Source organism: Pogoniulus pusillus, chromosome 29 (assembly GCF_015220805.1).
Source record: "Pogoniulus pusillus isolate bPogPus1 chromosome 29, bPogPus1.pri, whole genome shotgun sequence".
Lineage (NCBI taxonomy): Eukaryota > Metazoa > Chordata > Aves > Piciformes > Lybiidae > Pogoniulus > Pogoniulus pusillus.
Window position 1 is genome coordinate 16,481,498 of NC_087292.1, and position 14,244 is coordinate 16,495,741.

General features: G+C 53.7%; 1 protein-coding gene across 10 annotated transcripts in view; it reads left to right on the forward strand.

The window, feature by feature from the left end:
* Positions 1-14,244, forward strand: part of ZBTB46 (zinc finger and BTB domain containing 46) — a 57,368-nt gene that overhangs the window by 32,339 nt on the left and 10,785 nt on the right. For 7 of the 10 annotated variants that reach the window (XM_064167661.1, XM_064167660.1, XM_064167664.1 and 4 more), the window contains 4 exons: positions 3,837-4,118; positions 9,830-10,005; positions 12,754-12,805; positions 12,893-13,198. The exons of 1 other annotated variant lie outside the window; for it this stretch is intronic. In XM_064167661.1, coding sequence (XP_064023731.1) covers positions 3,837-4,118; positions 9,830-10,005; positions 12,754-12,805; positions 12,893-13,198 — 816 coding nt within the window. The remainder of the gene's footprint in view (positions 1-3,836; positions 4,119-9,829; positions 10,006-12,753; positions 12,806-12,892; positions 13,199-14,244) is intronic. 2 more of the 10 variants (XM_064167666.1, XM_064167667.1) reach the window with 2 other exon arrangements.

The following is a 14,244-nucleotide window of genomic DNA, read 5'->3' on the forward strand; positions in this document are numbered from 1 at the left end:
ATGGGGTTTGGGGAGCAGCTCTAATCACAGCCAGCACAGCTCACAGCATCGCTTCTGAGGCTGAGGGAGCTGGGGGTGTGCAGCCTGCAGCAGAGGAGACTCAGGGCAGAGCTCATTGCTGCCTGCAGGGAGGCTGTAGCCAGGTGGGGTTGGGCTCTGCTGCCAGGCAGCCAGGGACAGAACAAGGAGACACAGCCTCAAGCTGTGCCAGGGCAAGTCTAGGCTGGATGTTGTTAGGAAGTTGTTGTCAGAGAGAGTGATTGGCACTGGAATGGGCTGCCCAGGGAGGTGGTGGAGTGGCTGTGTCTGGAGGTGTTGCAGCCAAGCCTGGCTGGGGCACTTAGTGCCATGGTCTGGTTGGTTGGGCAGGGCTGGGTGCTAGGTTGGGCTGGCTGAGCTTGGAGCTCTCTTCCAGCCTAGCTGATTCCATGATTCTCTGTGTGAGCACTGCAGAGTGAGACAGTGCTGGGCTTTGCTGAACACACAGTGACTGGGGAAACACTTTGGAAGGAGTTCTGTTAGGAAGGAGGTGTCTGAAATACAAGCATCAAGGGTATTTTTAGCAGCTGGTAAGAAGTTGTCATTTTCCTCCTAGCCTTGTTGCTCCTTTTTTGTTGGTGGTGGTTGGTTTATTCCCAAGAAAACCTTAGGAAATGCAAGCAGCTGCAAAATGAATGATCTCTTTTGCACAGAGAGATCAAACCGAATCTTCCTGAACTTAAACAAGAAACATCATCCCTGAACCTTTAGAGTAAATCTATTGGTACAGAATGCCAGCATGGGTGAGGGCTGGGAGCCAACTCCTGGAGATCATCCAGTCCAACCTCCCTGCTAAAGCAGGGCACCCCCAGCAGCTTGCTCAGGGTCACAATGGCCAGGGAGGGTCGGAAGCTCTCCATGGTAGGAGACACCACAACCTCTCTGGGCAGCTTGTCCCAGGGCTCTGCACCCTCACACCAAACAAGTTTCTCCTCAGGGAACCTCCTGGCTTCCAGTTTGTGCCCACTGATCCTTGGCCTGTCCCTGGGCACCACTGACAGGAGCCTGGCTCCATCCTCATGCCTCCCACAGCTCCTTTAGCTCTTGCTGAGCATTGCTCAGCTCCCCTCTGGGGCTGCTCTTCTGCAGGCTCTCAGCCTTTGCTCCTCACAGAGCTGCTCCAGAGCCCCTCAGCAGCTCTGCAGCTTCTCCTGCACTCTCTCCAGCAGTTCCCTGTCTCTCTAGAACTGGGCAGCCCAGAGCTAGGTCATGGTTTAATGGTCAGTGATTGGACACAATGACCTTCACAGAGAGAGTGATGGGCATTGGAAGGGGCTGTCCAGGGAGGTGGTGCAGTCACTGTCCCTGGAGGTGTTGAAGCCAAGCCTGGATGAGGCACTTAGTGGATTGGCTAGGGCTGGGTGCTAGGTTGGACTGGATGAGCTTGGGAGATCTCTTCCAACCTGCTTGATTCTATGATCTTAGTGGTCTTTTCCAACCCAGTTAGGCAAGAAAACCAATAACCAAGTCAGCAAACTCCTGAAGCTTTGTGTTTGGTGTCACACAGTAACTGCAAAATAATGACTTGCTAAAGAGACTAAAGAGCTGAGGTTTTGCCAGCAGCATTAATCCCCTGCTTAGCTCCCTGCTCGGGCTGGGATTCGCTGCCAGCAGTGCCCGCGCAGGGCAGGGGCTGGCTCAGCAGCGTGAGAAAAGGGCTGTGGAGGGGCTGTGGAGCTCCACGGGATGCCCCTTGCCTTGAGCTCCTTTCTCCAGCTTGGCTTAGGTGCTGGTGTAAGGCTGTAGTAAGCAGCTGAGCTGCCTGGGAAGGGAGAGGGCTCGGAGGGTTCTTTGGCTGCATCTCCGGAGAAGCTGCGGCGAAGAGAAAAGGCAGAAGTGGCTTTGGGGGCACCGTGAAGAGGAACTGGATGGGGTTTGGGGTTTTGGTGTAGCTCCAGAGCCTTTCAGTCGTGCTGTGACTAAGTGGATATTTGCTTTGCTGTAAATGTGTGTTTGATTAGGTTACAGCAGCTCTAAATGCTGCAAGCTCTGAAGCCTCTGTTTCAGTGCCGGTCTCTGCTCTTGGCCGTTGAGGAGAGTTTAATGCCTTGTTGTGGTTACAATTAATCTGCCTCCCTTTTAGCTATTAGTGTTTATGTGCAGCAGGCTCTGGCAACTGTCAGTCAGCATCTGGAACTGGCTCTGGAATGGGATGGGAGAGAGAGAGAGAGAGAGCACCAAGGTGGTCTCCTGCCTGCCCAGCGAGCTGGCAGCACCACGTTGCTGTCGAGCAGCCCTCCCGGCCCCAGTTACCTGCTGAGCTGTGCCATGTAGGCAGCGAGGAGCAGAGGAAGAGCAGTGCTGGGGCAGTGATTTGATAAAGCTGTCTGTAGCGTTTGCCACTTTAATGGGCTGCAGTTTGCCTTCCTCACCACCACCACCTCTAGCAGCTGCCGGGCTTTAAACTCAGAGGATTTTCCTTTGTGCTCAAATGTTTGGTTTTAAGACAAACTTCATTAGCATCTAGACAAACAGTCTGGGAGCAGTCCCTCTGCTGCCTTCTTGTAGCCCCTTCAGGTCCTGGCAGGCTGCTCTGAGGTCTTCCTGGAGCCTTCTCTTCTCCAGCCTGCACACCTCCAGCTTGCTCAGCCTGTCCTTGTAGTAGAGGTGCTCCAGCTCCCTGGGCATTTTCATGGTCCTCCTCTGGACCTGCTCCATCGAGTTCCTCAGCACCACATCTCCATGGCTTTGAAACTCCTCCAGGGATGGGGACTCCACCACTGCCCAGGGCAGTCTGTTCCACTCTTTCAGTGCTGAGAGCTGACCTGCAGCAGATATTCTGGGACACAGATGGTTAAAAACTGTGCTGTCTAATCCAGAGGATTACCTTTCTGCAGAGAAAGCTCTGCAGGGCAGCTGCCCCAACTCCTTCAGCCTATCCCCACAGGGCAGGTTCTCCAGCACTCTGATCTTTGTGGCTTCCTCTGCACCCACTCCAGCAGTCCCATACCTTTCTGTGGGGGGAACCAGAACTGGGTCACAGAATGTCAGGGGCTGGATGGGACCTTGAAAGATCATCCAGTCCAACCCCTCTGCCGGAGCAGGACCACTTAGAGCACGTCACACAGGAACACATCCAGGCAGGTTTTGCTGCAGAGCAGAGGGAGTCACAGGATGTTAGGGGTTGGAAGGAACCCAGAGATCATCGAGTCCAACCCCCCTGACAGAGCAGGGCCATACAGTCTAGCTCAGGGCACACAGGAACACATCCACACAGGCCTTGAAAGTCTCCAGAGGAGGAGACTCCACAGCCCCTCTGGGCAGCCTGTGCCAGGGCTCTGTGACCCTTCCAGGCAAGAAGTTCCCCCTTGTGCTGAGCTGGAACCTCCTGTGCTGCAGCTTCCATCCATTGCTCCTTGTCCTGCCCCAGGCAGCAGTGAGCAGAGCCTGTCCCAGCCCTCAAATAGTTACAAACATTGATTCAATCCCCTCTCAGTCTTCTCTTCTGCAGACTAAGCAGCCCCAGGGCCCTCAGCCTCTCCTCACCAGGCAGTGCTCCAGTCCCCTCATCATCCTCCTTGCCCTCTGCCGGACCCTCTCCAGCAGATCCCTTTCCCTCTTCAACTGGGGAGCCCCAACCTGAGGGCAGCACTCGAGATGAGGTCTCAGCAGGGGCAGAGTAGAGGCGGAGGAGAAGCTCCCTCCACCTGCTGGAGCCCCCTCCCTTGTCCTGCTGGCCGCAGCAGGTGAGGAGCAGCAGGCAGGCCGGAGCAGGAGGCGCTCAGCTGCTGCCTGGCAGCCCTTGGCTGGCCGTGCCCTGGCCCTGTGCGCGTCTGACAGCATCTCTCATCACGCAGGCGCTGAGGCGGCCGCCGCGGAGCCCGGCAGCTCTGCCAGCAGAGCGGAGCGGCCAGAGCCCTACGCACAGGTGGAGGAAGCCGTGCCGGGGGGAGAGGGCAGCTACCTCCCCCAGCCCCTCACTCCGGAGAAGGAGGATGCGCTGCAAGCCGCCACCGTCGCCAACCTGCGCGCGGCTCTCATGAGTAAGAACAGTTTGCTGGCTCTGAAGGCTGACGTGCTGGGAGAGGACAGTTCCCTGCTGTTTGAGTACCTCCCCAAGGGCACCCATTCTCTCTCTCGTAAGTTTTGCCTTCTCATCTCCTTTGTTTCTCTTTGCTTTACCCACGCTTTAAGGCAGAAGAATCTCCGGGGCGCTGCCGCCTGTATTGCCGCTGCTGTGTTTGCATCCCGCTCCGAGTCCTGCTTCATCCCATCTCCATCATGGTTGGGGTCGGTCCAGCTTTCCTGTTCCCTGCTGAGGCCATGGCAAGAAGCGTTTAGTGTAGCCCTTGTCCTCAAATTCTTCTTGTTGGCAAAGTGCTGCTCGCAGCCAGAACACAAAGCGGTGGGGACCTTGCGGTGACCAAAGTGATTGGAGGCCTTGTGGTGACAGAAAGGCACTGGGGGCCTCGTGGTGACCAACCAGTGTGGTTGGGGGGCTTGTAGTAACAAAAGGAGTGTTTGGGATGTTATGGTGACCAAAGAAGTGGTTGGAGGCCTTAGGTATGGTGACTTAAAACAGGGTTTGGGTCCTTGTGGTGACAAAAATGTATTGGGGACCTTGTGGTGATCAAAAAACTGATTGGGGACAGGCGGTGCTCAAAAGATGGAGTTGGGGACTGGCAGTGACCAAAAGATGGGGTTGGGGACTGGCAGTGACCAAAAGAAGGCGATGGAGACCAGTGGTGACCAAAAGATGGGGTTGGGGACTGGCAGTGACCAAAAGATGGGGATGGGGACTGGCGGTGACCAAGAGATGGGGATGGGGACTGGCAGTGACCAAAAGATGGGGATGGGGACTGGCAGTGACCAAGAGATGAGGATGGGGACTGGCAGTGACCAAAAGATGGGGATGGGGACTGGCAGTGACCAAGAGATGGGGATGGGGACCGGCAGTGACCAAGAGATGGGGATGGGGACCGGCAGTGACCAAAAGATGGGGATGGGGACTGGCAGTGACCAAGAGATGGGGATGGGGACTGGCAGTGACCAAAAGATGAGGATGGGGACTGGCAGTGACCAAGAGATGGGGATGGGGACTGGCAGTGACCAAAAGATGGGGATGGGGACCAGTGATGACCAAAAGATGGGGATGGGGAGTGGCAGTGACCAAAAGATGGGGATGGGACAAGAGTTGACTCCAAAGCTTTTGAGTCCAAAGCTGCCTGATGTTGGCGTCTTGAGGCTGCATAAGTGCTGTGGCTCTGTGGCCACTGATCTCCACTTCAGTCAGATTTAGCTGGTTGCTGTCAGCCTCCATGGCAGCGACCCTGTGCAGAGTTGAGTCGTGGGCTGGCACACAGAGTGCCCTCAGCTGCCACCAGGAGTGTGGGTCCACGGGTGGCTGTGAGGATGATTGATGATCTCCTGGTGCAGTCTGGGACTCCTGACAGGTGGTATCATCTTCTGTCATGAGAAACTGGAATACCAACAGGGCCACTCTCTATCCATCATCCTTCTGTTGGCTGGAGGATTCGAGATGTTACTTGAAAGCTGAAGAACCTCCTGGAGTAAAGAGAAGAGAGTGAAAGGTGGTCATGGATTTGAGCTAGAAGGCAGAGATTGAATGTCTGGCTCAGAAGCTGGAGAACAGGCAGAGTGTAGGCAGGAGACTGACTGGGTTTAAACTAAAGCCTGATAGCTCTAGAAAAGGGGGGAAATGAGAGCTCTTGAGGGCTGCAGCCACTCAACAGGTCCTCCCAGCCTCTCTTGAGGTCCCTGTTTTCCAGTCCTCTCACTGTTACTTGAAGTTCATTCTGCCAAGTTTCAGACACCTCATCACTCATAGAATCCCAGCCTGGTTTGGGTGGGAAAGGACCTTGCAAAGTCATCTAGCCCAACCTTCCTGCAGTCCCCAGGGACACCTGAAACTCAGAGCCCCAAGCAACCTGACCTGCAGTGCTGCCAGGGCTGGAGCAGCTCCCACTTCTCTAGGCAACCTGGGCTGGGCTCTCCTCATAGAATCAGCCAGGTTGGAAGAGAGCTCCAAGCTCAGCCAGCCCAACCTAGCACCCAGCCCTGTCCAATCAACCAGACCATGGCACTAAGTGCCCCAGCCAGGCTTGACTTGAACAAAAAAAAGCCCCTCAGTGTCAAACATTTCTCCCTTCTCTCTGCTCTGAATCTCCCTCTTTGAGTTCAGGCCATCACTCCTCATCCTGTCACAACAGACCATGGTCTGGTTGGTTGGGCAGGGCTGGGTGCTAGGTTGGGCTGGCTGAGCTTGGAGCTCTCTTCCAACCTGCTTGATTCTATGATTCCTCTTGGGAACCATTAGTTATTGATCCTTGTGGGTGTCTTTAAAAGGAAGAGGCTCAGCTTTTTTTCCTCCTCTTGCCACGTTTGTACAAGTGGGATTCTTCCATGCTGCTGTGTTGAGCTTCCCTGCTTTGATAATCTCTTAACTTCCTTTGCCATGCTGAACTTTGGTACCATTCTTCTCTCGGGTTGCACCACGCTTGCAGAACTCTCAGAGGCTTTGCTGCAACGTTCTGTAGCTGCCAAGTACCACCCAGAGCATTTTAATAGCTGTTAGAAAAGAAATCATTGTGTGCCCCCTAAGGAAGAGTATTTCCAGGAGGTGGGCAGGGAGATGATGATCCCCCCCAGCTCCTGCTTGCCATCACTTGGCTGAAGGTGCTACAGGGCCACATCTCTCCAGGTTGCTGCAGAAGGCACTTTGTTTTGGTTGCCCTCTAAGGTAGGGGACACTGGCACAGGTTGAGGGTGGTGAGACACTGGCACAGGTTGCCCAGGGAGGTTGTGGAGCACAGAAGCACCCAATGTGATCGAAGATCACATTGGGTGCTTCTGTGCTCCACAACCTCCCTGGAAGAGGTGTTCAAGGCCAGGCTGGATGAGGCTTTGAGCAGCAACCTGCTCTAGTGGCAGGGTTGGAAGCTCCTTTCCAACCCATTCTATGGATCTCTGAAACGAACTGGTTCATTTCCAGCTCTGTGGGTCAGAAAACTGCCAGCTTTGGGGGGGGGTATGCACAGACTCTGACTAAAGGCAACTCTCCAACGTGGCCAGAAGAGTACATTGCTTGCTTTTTGCTCTAAGTTTGGGCTTTTCCTGTTTACCCTGTTGCAACAGACACTGTTTATAGACTCTATTCCTATGGAGCTGCTTGTCCAAGTGCTTGCATGATACACAGAACCCTTCTCTTTGGGGCAGAGCAGCTCCTGATGGTACTTTTGGGGTTGCTGGGGCCAATCGTCGGCGCTGCTGGTTCAAGGAATGAGTTTCACATGTGGGCAGCTTTGCCAAGAGGGAGCTTTAAAGGTGTTCTGCTTGGGGTGGGACTTTGGTGTGTGGTAAATGAGAGCTTTAGGAGGGAATGGATGGGGTCTTGAAATGAGATCTCTGTGACTTCTTTTTGCCTGTCTCTTTTCCACCGTCCGGCTGTCGGAGTCCTGCGTTCATAGAAGTGCTGTTTCTGTACACAAAGCTGCCCGAAGGAAAAGTGCTTTTGGGGTCTGATTTTAGGAGTTTTAAACATTTCTCACTTCAACATCAATTTAGGAAGGGGAAAAAAAAAAAAAAGCTTTCCTTGTTTTACAGGGCTGTTCAGAATGGGATAACACAAACTCAAAGCGCTGCCTGTACAGGGGCTTGCTGTGGGTTCTTTCCTTGTGTTATTTGCAGCTGTTGGAACCAAATAAACATTTATTCCTGTTGTGGTACCTGATTGTTGGATATCTTTGTGGCTCTGGGTGGGTAATTGAGTTCCTTGTTTCTCCTTACTCTCTTCCATTGCTCATTCAGCAGCCTTTAACTTCTGCTTTACTGGCATGGATGGTGTCTGAGAATCATAGAATGGGACCTTTGAGATCATCAGGTCCAACTATTAACTCTACCAAGCTCACCACTAAGAACTTGTGGAGCTCTGGAGAGATGCTGCTACAGAATGAATCAAGCCAGACCCCACTGGCTCCTCTATACCATAAGCTAAAATACTCTTTGGTTAAGGAAGGGCAACCTGGAGGTGCCTTAGGAACTTGTGGAGCTTTATAGAGATGCTGTTACAGAATGAATCAAGCCAGACCCCACTGGCTCCTCTCTACCATTAGCTAAAATACTCTTTGGTTAAGGGAGGGCAACCTGGAGGTGCCTTAAGAACTTGTGGAGCTCTGTAGAGATGCTGCTACAGAATGAATCAAGCCAGACCCCACTGGCTTCTCTTTACCATAAGCTGAAATACTCTTTGGTTAAGGGAGGGCAATGTGGAGGTGCCTCTTAAGTTGCCCATGGTCACAACTTGTAGCTTCACTGTGAACAAAGCAGTTTGGATCCATTTGGAGTGGTTGGGGGAGGAAAAGAGAGAATAGTTTGGGTTGAAAATGACCTGCTAAGATGATGAGTTCAACACCACCACCACCAGGTGTAGGTAGGAATTCTGCTGTGGCCCTGGAGAAGTGGATTGCTGGTAACAGTTTCTACCAAGAAGTACTGAGGGGTTTACTTAATTTCTCCACTGAGTTTACAGAGTGCAAACATTTTGTGGTCCTCCCTTTAAATTCCACCAGCAAGAGGTGAGGGAAAGCTGAGTATTGTGGCCACACTCAAACAGGGGTAACTAAGTGGTGAAAGCTCCCTATCTGCCATCAGAGCAGAGGGAAGTAAATCAAACACCCAGCTGGTGGCACAGGAGCAGAGCTTCCTCTGAGAGCTGAGGAAAAAGGTTGGGGTGGTTCATGGTGCTGGTGTCAGTGGGGGCCTTGCTGGGACCCAGATCACAGCAGATTGCATTGGAGCAGGCAGAAGTTCCACCTTGGTATTAGTAGGTGCGGTCTAGAGCGTGAGGTTGGTACCTGTAAAGGTTGCAATCAAACCCTTTTGGGTGAGAAATAAAGAAGTTTTTAGAGGGTAGAGTGCTCTGAGCATGACTTTGTTTGACTTAGACTGTGTTTGCTTTGGGTTCTGCTGCTTGCCTCTCAAGAAGAACAGCCTGCTGGATGTGCCATCCCAGGGTGCACCCAAGGTGTCTGCTGAAGTTTGAGCTGTGGTGCACCCTGACCTCCACTCCACCGTTGTTAGCTTTGTCACTGGTTCTCAGGGCACTTTGTGGAGCAGTCAGCATTGGGCTGTTGCTGCAGCACAGGCAGGAGGGTGCAGTTCTGCTTTGGCCAGCCCAAAGCTGCTCTCTCTTTCAACCGTGGCAGCTTGGTTTTATTCAAGGCAATGACTGCCAAGTATCCTATAGTGGTTTTTTTTTTTCCCTTACAACCATCTGAACTTCCACCCTTGCAAAAATCCAGCATGAAAGGAACCACTCTTGCCCATCTTCTGTAAAGCACTTTGAGATCGAGGACTGAAGGTACTAAAGGAACCACCACTGAGCCCCGCAGCGCTGACCTGCGCTTGGGAGCCAGGTAGTGGTGGAGCCCAGCTGGGCTCTGTGTGGGTGTGTGCATTCCTTCACCGTTTGAAATGCCTCTGCTTGCCGTGGTGCTTCTCCTGGAAGTGCCTTTCAGGAGCCTGATTGCTGTGGATATTTGTGCTGCTTCTCTCCCTACAGGCTCTGTAGTGCCTGCGCCGCGCCATAAGAGCTCCTCTGCGTACCCCAGGCACAGAGGAAGCCCTTTGGGTGGGGAGGCTGGTTGTGAAAGAAACACCAACCAAAACCCACCCCCAAATCAAAGCCCAAACTCAAGCAAATCCAAAGCACCTGGCACCAGCATCCTGCTGCTTCCCCTCCCTGCCACAGAAGATCCTGCGTGAGGCCTCTTTAGCAAGCACCAGCTGGTGCTGGTCCACGTGGGTGAGATTCGTTTCCTGTGTTCCCCAGGGCCTGGCACCAACTCGAATCCTTCAGGGGGTGAAGGTGATGGCAAAATGGAAGCACCATCTCCCCCACTGCCTTCATCACACCCTCCCACTCAGAGCCCCCCCGAGACCTGCTCTTCTGGTGATATGTCACCAGAAGCCGTGCTCAAAGGAGAGTCTGTGCCCTCTGCAACCCAGGTAAGGTCCAGGGAGGGGAATGGGGAGGCTTTTACATGCCAAGGGAGCTGTTGAACCACCTTCTCCCTGCTCAGGAGCCCTTTGACAGGCTGCAGCCCTTCCTGCTTTGATCTGCTAGCTTGCTTTTTTAAATGCAGGTTATTTTAGAACCAGAAGTCTGGTGAGGTCAGGGCTGCTGCTGGCCTAATTTTAGCCTTTCTGCCTTCTCTCAGCAGAACTTGCATTTAAAATAAGGCTTTTTTTTTTTTGAGAGTCTCCATGTCCTTCTGGTTGTTAATCCTTTGTTTGCAAACCCTTACACACAATGGCAGCTCTGCAGCCCTCAGCACGAGAGGGACCTTCACCTGTTGGAGCAGGTCCAGAGGAGGCCACAGCAGTGCTGGAAAGGCTCTGCTGTGAGGTCAGGCTGAGAGAGTTGGGCTTGGTCAGCCTGGAGAAGAGAAGGCTCCAGGGAGACCTCCTGGTGGCCTTGCAGTGCTCAAAGGGACCCATCAGAAAGCTGGGGAAAGACTTCTGAGCAGAAGGGATCCTGAGAGAGTTGGGCTTGGTCAGTCTGGAGAGGAGAAGGCTCCAAGGAGACCTCCTGGTGGCCTTGCAGTGCTCAAAGGGACCCATCAGAAAGCTGGGGAAAGACTTCTGAGCAGAAGGGATCCTGAGAGAGTTGGGCTTGGTCAGTCTGGAGAGGAGAAGGCTCCAAGGAGACCTCCTGGTGGCCTTGCAGTGCTCAAAGGGACCCATCAGAAAGCTGGGGAAAGACTTCTGAGCAGAAGGGATCCTGACAGAGTTTGGCTTGGTCAGCTTGGAGAAGAGAAGGCTCCAGGGAGACCTCCTGGTGGCCTTGCAGTGCTCAAAGGGTCCTATCAGAAAGCTGAGGACAGACTCCTGTTGGGACAGGACAGGGTGGGGTGGTTTGAACTCAGAGGGAGACTCAGAGTGGGGAGAAGGGAGAAATGTTTGACACTGAGAGTAGAGAGAGCCTGGCCCAGGCTGCCCAGAGAGGTGGGAGCTGCCCCAGCCCTGGCACCGCTGCAGCTCAGCATGGTTGGGGCTGTGAGCAACCTGCTCTGGTTGCAGTCCGCAGGGACATCTGCAGAGGGGTTGGACTGAATGACCTTTAAAGGTCCCTTTCAACCCAAACCAGTCTGGAATTCTAAGAATATCACAGCACAAAGCTAGCAAAGCCCCCAGCTATCCACTGCCCACTTGTGGTGTTTCCCATTGCAGTCTAAATTCAGCTGGAAGCTTTCTGCACGAAGCAGTCAGGAGCCTAACCTTAAATCCCTCCCTTTCTGTGGCATCTCTTCAGATCCTTGAGTGATATTTCAGTTGAGCCAAACAAATGGGTGAAGACACAGCTCTTTCCTTTGCAGTCCTCCTGGAGCAGAGTGGTCACAACAGCTGGTGGCCACTTGCTTGGCCTCCAGCAGACCTGTCCAGGTTGCATCACACCCCTGCCTCATAGAGAGTTGCCATCTGCTGCAGGCTGGCACATTGCACATGGGTCATGAAAGGAGGAGGGGAAAAAAATCAACTTCTATTTAGAATTTGGCTCAGCAGGGCCAGGGAGCATTGCATAAAGGCTGCTATGCAGAAGGTGTTTGTTTGCTATGGACTTCTCTGTGTGGAAAGAAAAGGAAAAGGCAAAGCAAACCAAACAGCTACGTAGGGCTAAGGGAAAATTCTCCACTTCTGTAGGATCTGCTGGAAATTTTCTTTCCAGCATTCCCTCTTGGCCCAACTTGGAGCTGCAGAGGCTTAGTGAGGCTGGAACCTGAGGTGTTAACGAAGGACCAGAACCTGAGGTGTTAACGAAGGACCAGAACCTGAGGTGTTAACGAAGGACCAGAACCTGAGGTGTTATCCCAGGACCAGGACCTGAGGTGTTATCCCAGGACCAGGACCTGAGGTGTTAACAAAGGACCAGAACCTGAGGTGTTAACAAAGGACCAGAACCTGAGGTGTTAACCCAGGACCAGGACCTGAGGTGTTAACCCAGGACCAGGACCTGAGGTGTTATCCCAGGACCAGGACCTGAGGTGTTATCCCAGGACCAGGACCTGAGGTGTTATCCCAGGACCAGGACCTGAGGTGTTATCCCAGGACCAGGACCTGAGGTGTTAACCCAGGACCAGGACCTGAGGTGTTAACCCAGGACCAGGACCTGAGGTGTTATCCCAGGACCAGGACCAGGACCTGAGGTGTTATCCCAGGACCAGGACCAGGACCAGGACCTGAGGTGTTAACCCAGGACCAGGACCAGGACCTGAGGTGTTATCCCAGGACCAGGACCAGGACCTGAGGTGTTAACCCAGGACCAGACACAGATCTATTAAGGTTGGAAAAGACCTCTGAGCCAGAGTCCAGCCATCATCCAGCAGCATCACACCCACTCAACCATCTCCCTGTGTGCCATGGCTGTGCACTTCTTGACCGCCTGCAGGGATGGTGACTGCACCTCCCCGAGCAGCCTTTTTCCACTGCCTGACCACTCTTGCAGGAAGAAGTTGTTCCTCATCTCCAACCTAAACCCTCCCTGGGGCAACTCGAGGCCATTTGCTGGTTCCTGTCCTCAAAACGTGGCCCAGTTAAGTGGGCTGTTTGCCAGAGGCAGGCAGAGTGGGCAGGGCAGATGAGGCAGCCTTGGAGAGGTGGTGGAGGAGCCGATGGGGTGGGGGCCTGAGCTCTAGCTGCAGAGATGCGCTCTGCTCCCAGTGCCTGCCTTAACTCGAGTCTGCTTTTCCTCTGCAGGCTGCTTGTGATGGGATTTTAGCACTCTGGCAGCTTGAGAACTCTGATTCAGGTAAGCAGAGAGCCAAACCTTGCTTGCAGTTGTGCTGGTGGCAGCCCGGAGGACGCTGACCTGTGCCCGGCTGTCTCTCTGCTTTAGATACCAGCTTCTCCCGCTCCGAAGACATGGACACAGACAGCCTCTGCCTGGACTCAGCCCTCGCCAAGAGGCTGACCTGTGGCTTCTGCAGGAAGGTTTTCCAGCGTGCTGAAGAGCTGAAGGAGCACATCCACGAGCATGCCTTCTCCATGCTGCTGCCCTTCGACCTGGCTGAGAGCGCCCGGCCCGCCCTGGCCGACGTGGTGCCCCCCGGGCAGCTGGCTCGCTTCCAGTGCTCCAAGTGCCCTGCCAGCTTCACCCTCAAGTCCAACATGGACCGGCACGAGAAGACCATCCACTTCAACTGTAAGAAGATGCAGTGTCCTTGCTGTGCCAAGCTCTTTCGAGACAAGACAGACCTAAACTGGCACCTGCTGGCCGTGCGCTGCAGCCAGCGTCTGTCTCTTCTGTGCCGAGGGCTTTGGTACACAGAAGAACCTCACTAACCACCTCAAAGTCTGTTACCTGGGGGGGGGTTGGAGCTTTTGGACAGTGTAGGACCAAATGAGGATCCTTGAGGACGTGTAGCTGCTGTTGTGTGTGTGAGAGATGCCTCAGAAAGGAGGCAAAGCAAATCCTTCTCCTGCTGCACATGACTGAACGGAGTCACCCCAGAGCTGGTCAGGGTGGGGATGGGCTTCAGGGCTCTGTGTAACTGCAGCCACAAGGCAGGTTTTGGTCAAAGGTGACTTCTGTCAGTCCATCTAATGGGCACTCAGGTGGTGTGGTCCTCCTGTGTGCTTACACAACCCTCAACTCCTTCTGTCAGTAGATCTCAAAGTGCTTTATAAAAGAAGTGGTGACGTTTTCCTGCTGCTCCCTGGGAAATAACAGACCTCAGCCTGTGATGAGTGTGGTAGCCACAGAGTTAAGAGTAGAATTCAGTCTTCTAAGCTGTGATCTAGGGCACTGTCCATGGGACAATTCAGGCATGTCAGAATTTTTGGAGCTGAGAGGTGCTGGAGCCCTTGGAACAGCCTGCCCAGAGAGGTTGTGGAGCCTCCTTCCCTGGAGGGCTTCCAACCCCTCCATGCCATTGTGATCTTGGGCAAGCTGCTGTGGGTGCCCTGCTTCAGCAGAGGGGGTTGGGCTGGGTGATCTCCAGAGCTCCTTTTCCCAACCCTGATCATGCTGAGATTCTGTGGGTTGCTCTTTATAAATCTTGAGGTTTCTGTCATTTAAAGTAAACCTTGAGTGCTGTGTCCAGTTCTGGGCCTCTCCATTGCAGAGAGATGTTGAGGTGCTGGAAGGTGTTTGGAGCAGGGCAGCAAGGCTGGGGAGGGGCCTGGAGCACAGCCCTGTGAGGAGAGGCTGAGGGAGCTGGGGGGGTGCAGCCTGCAGCAGAGGAGGCT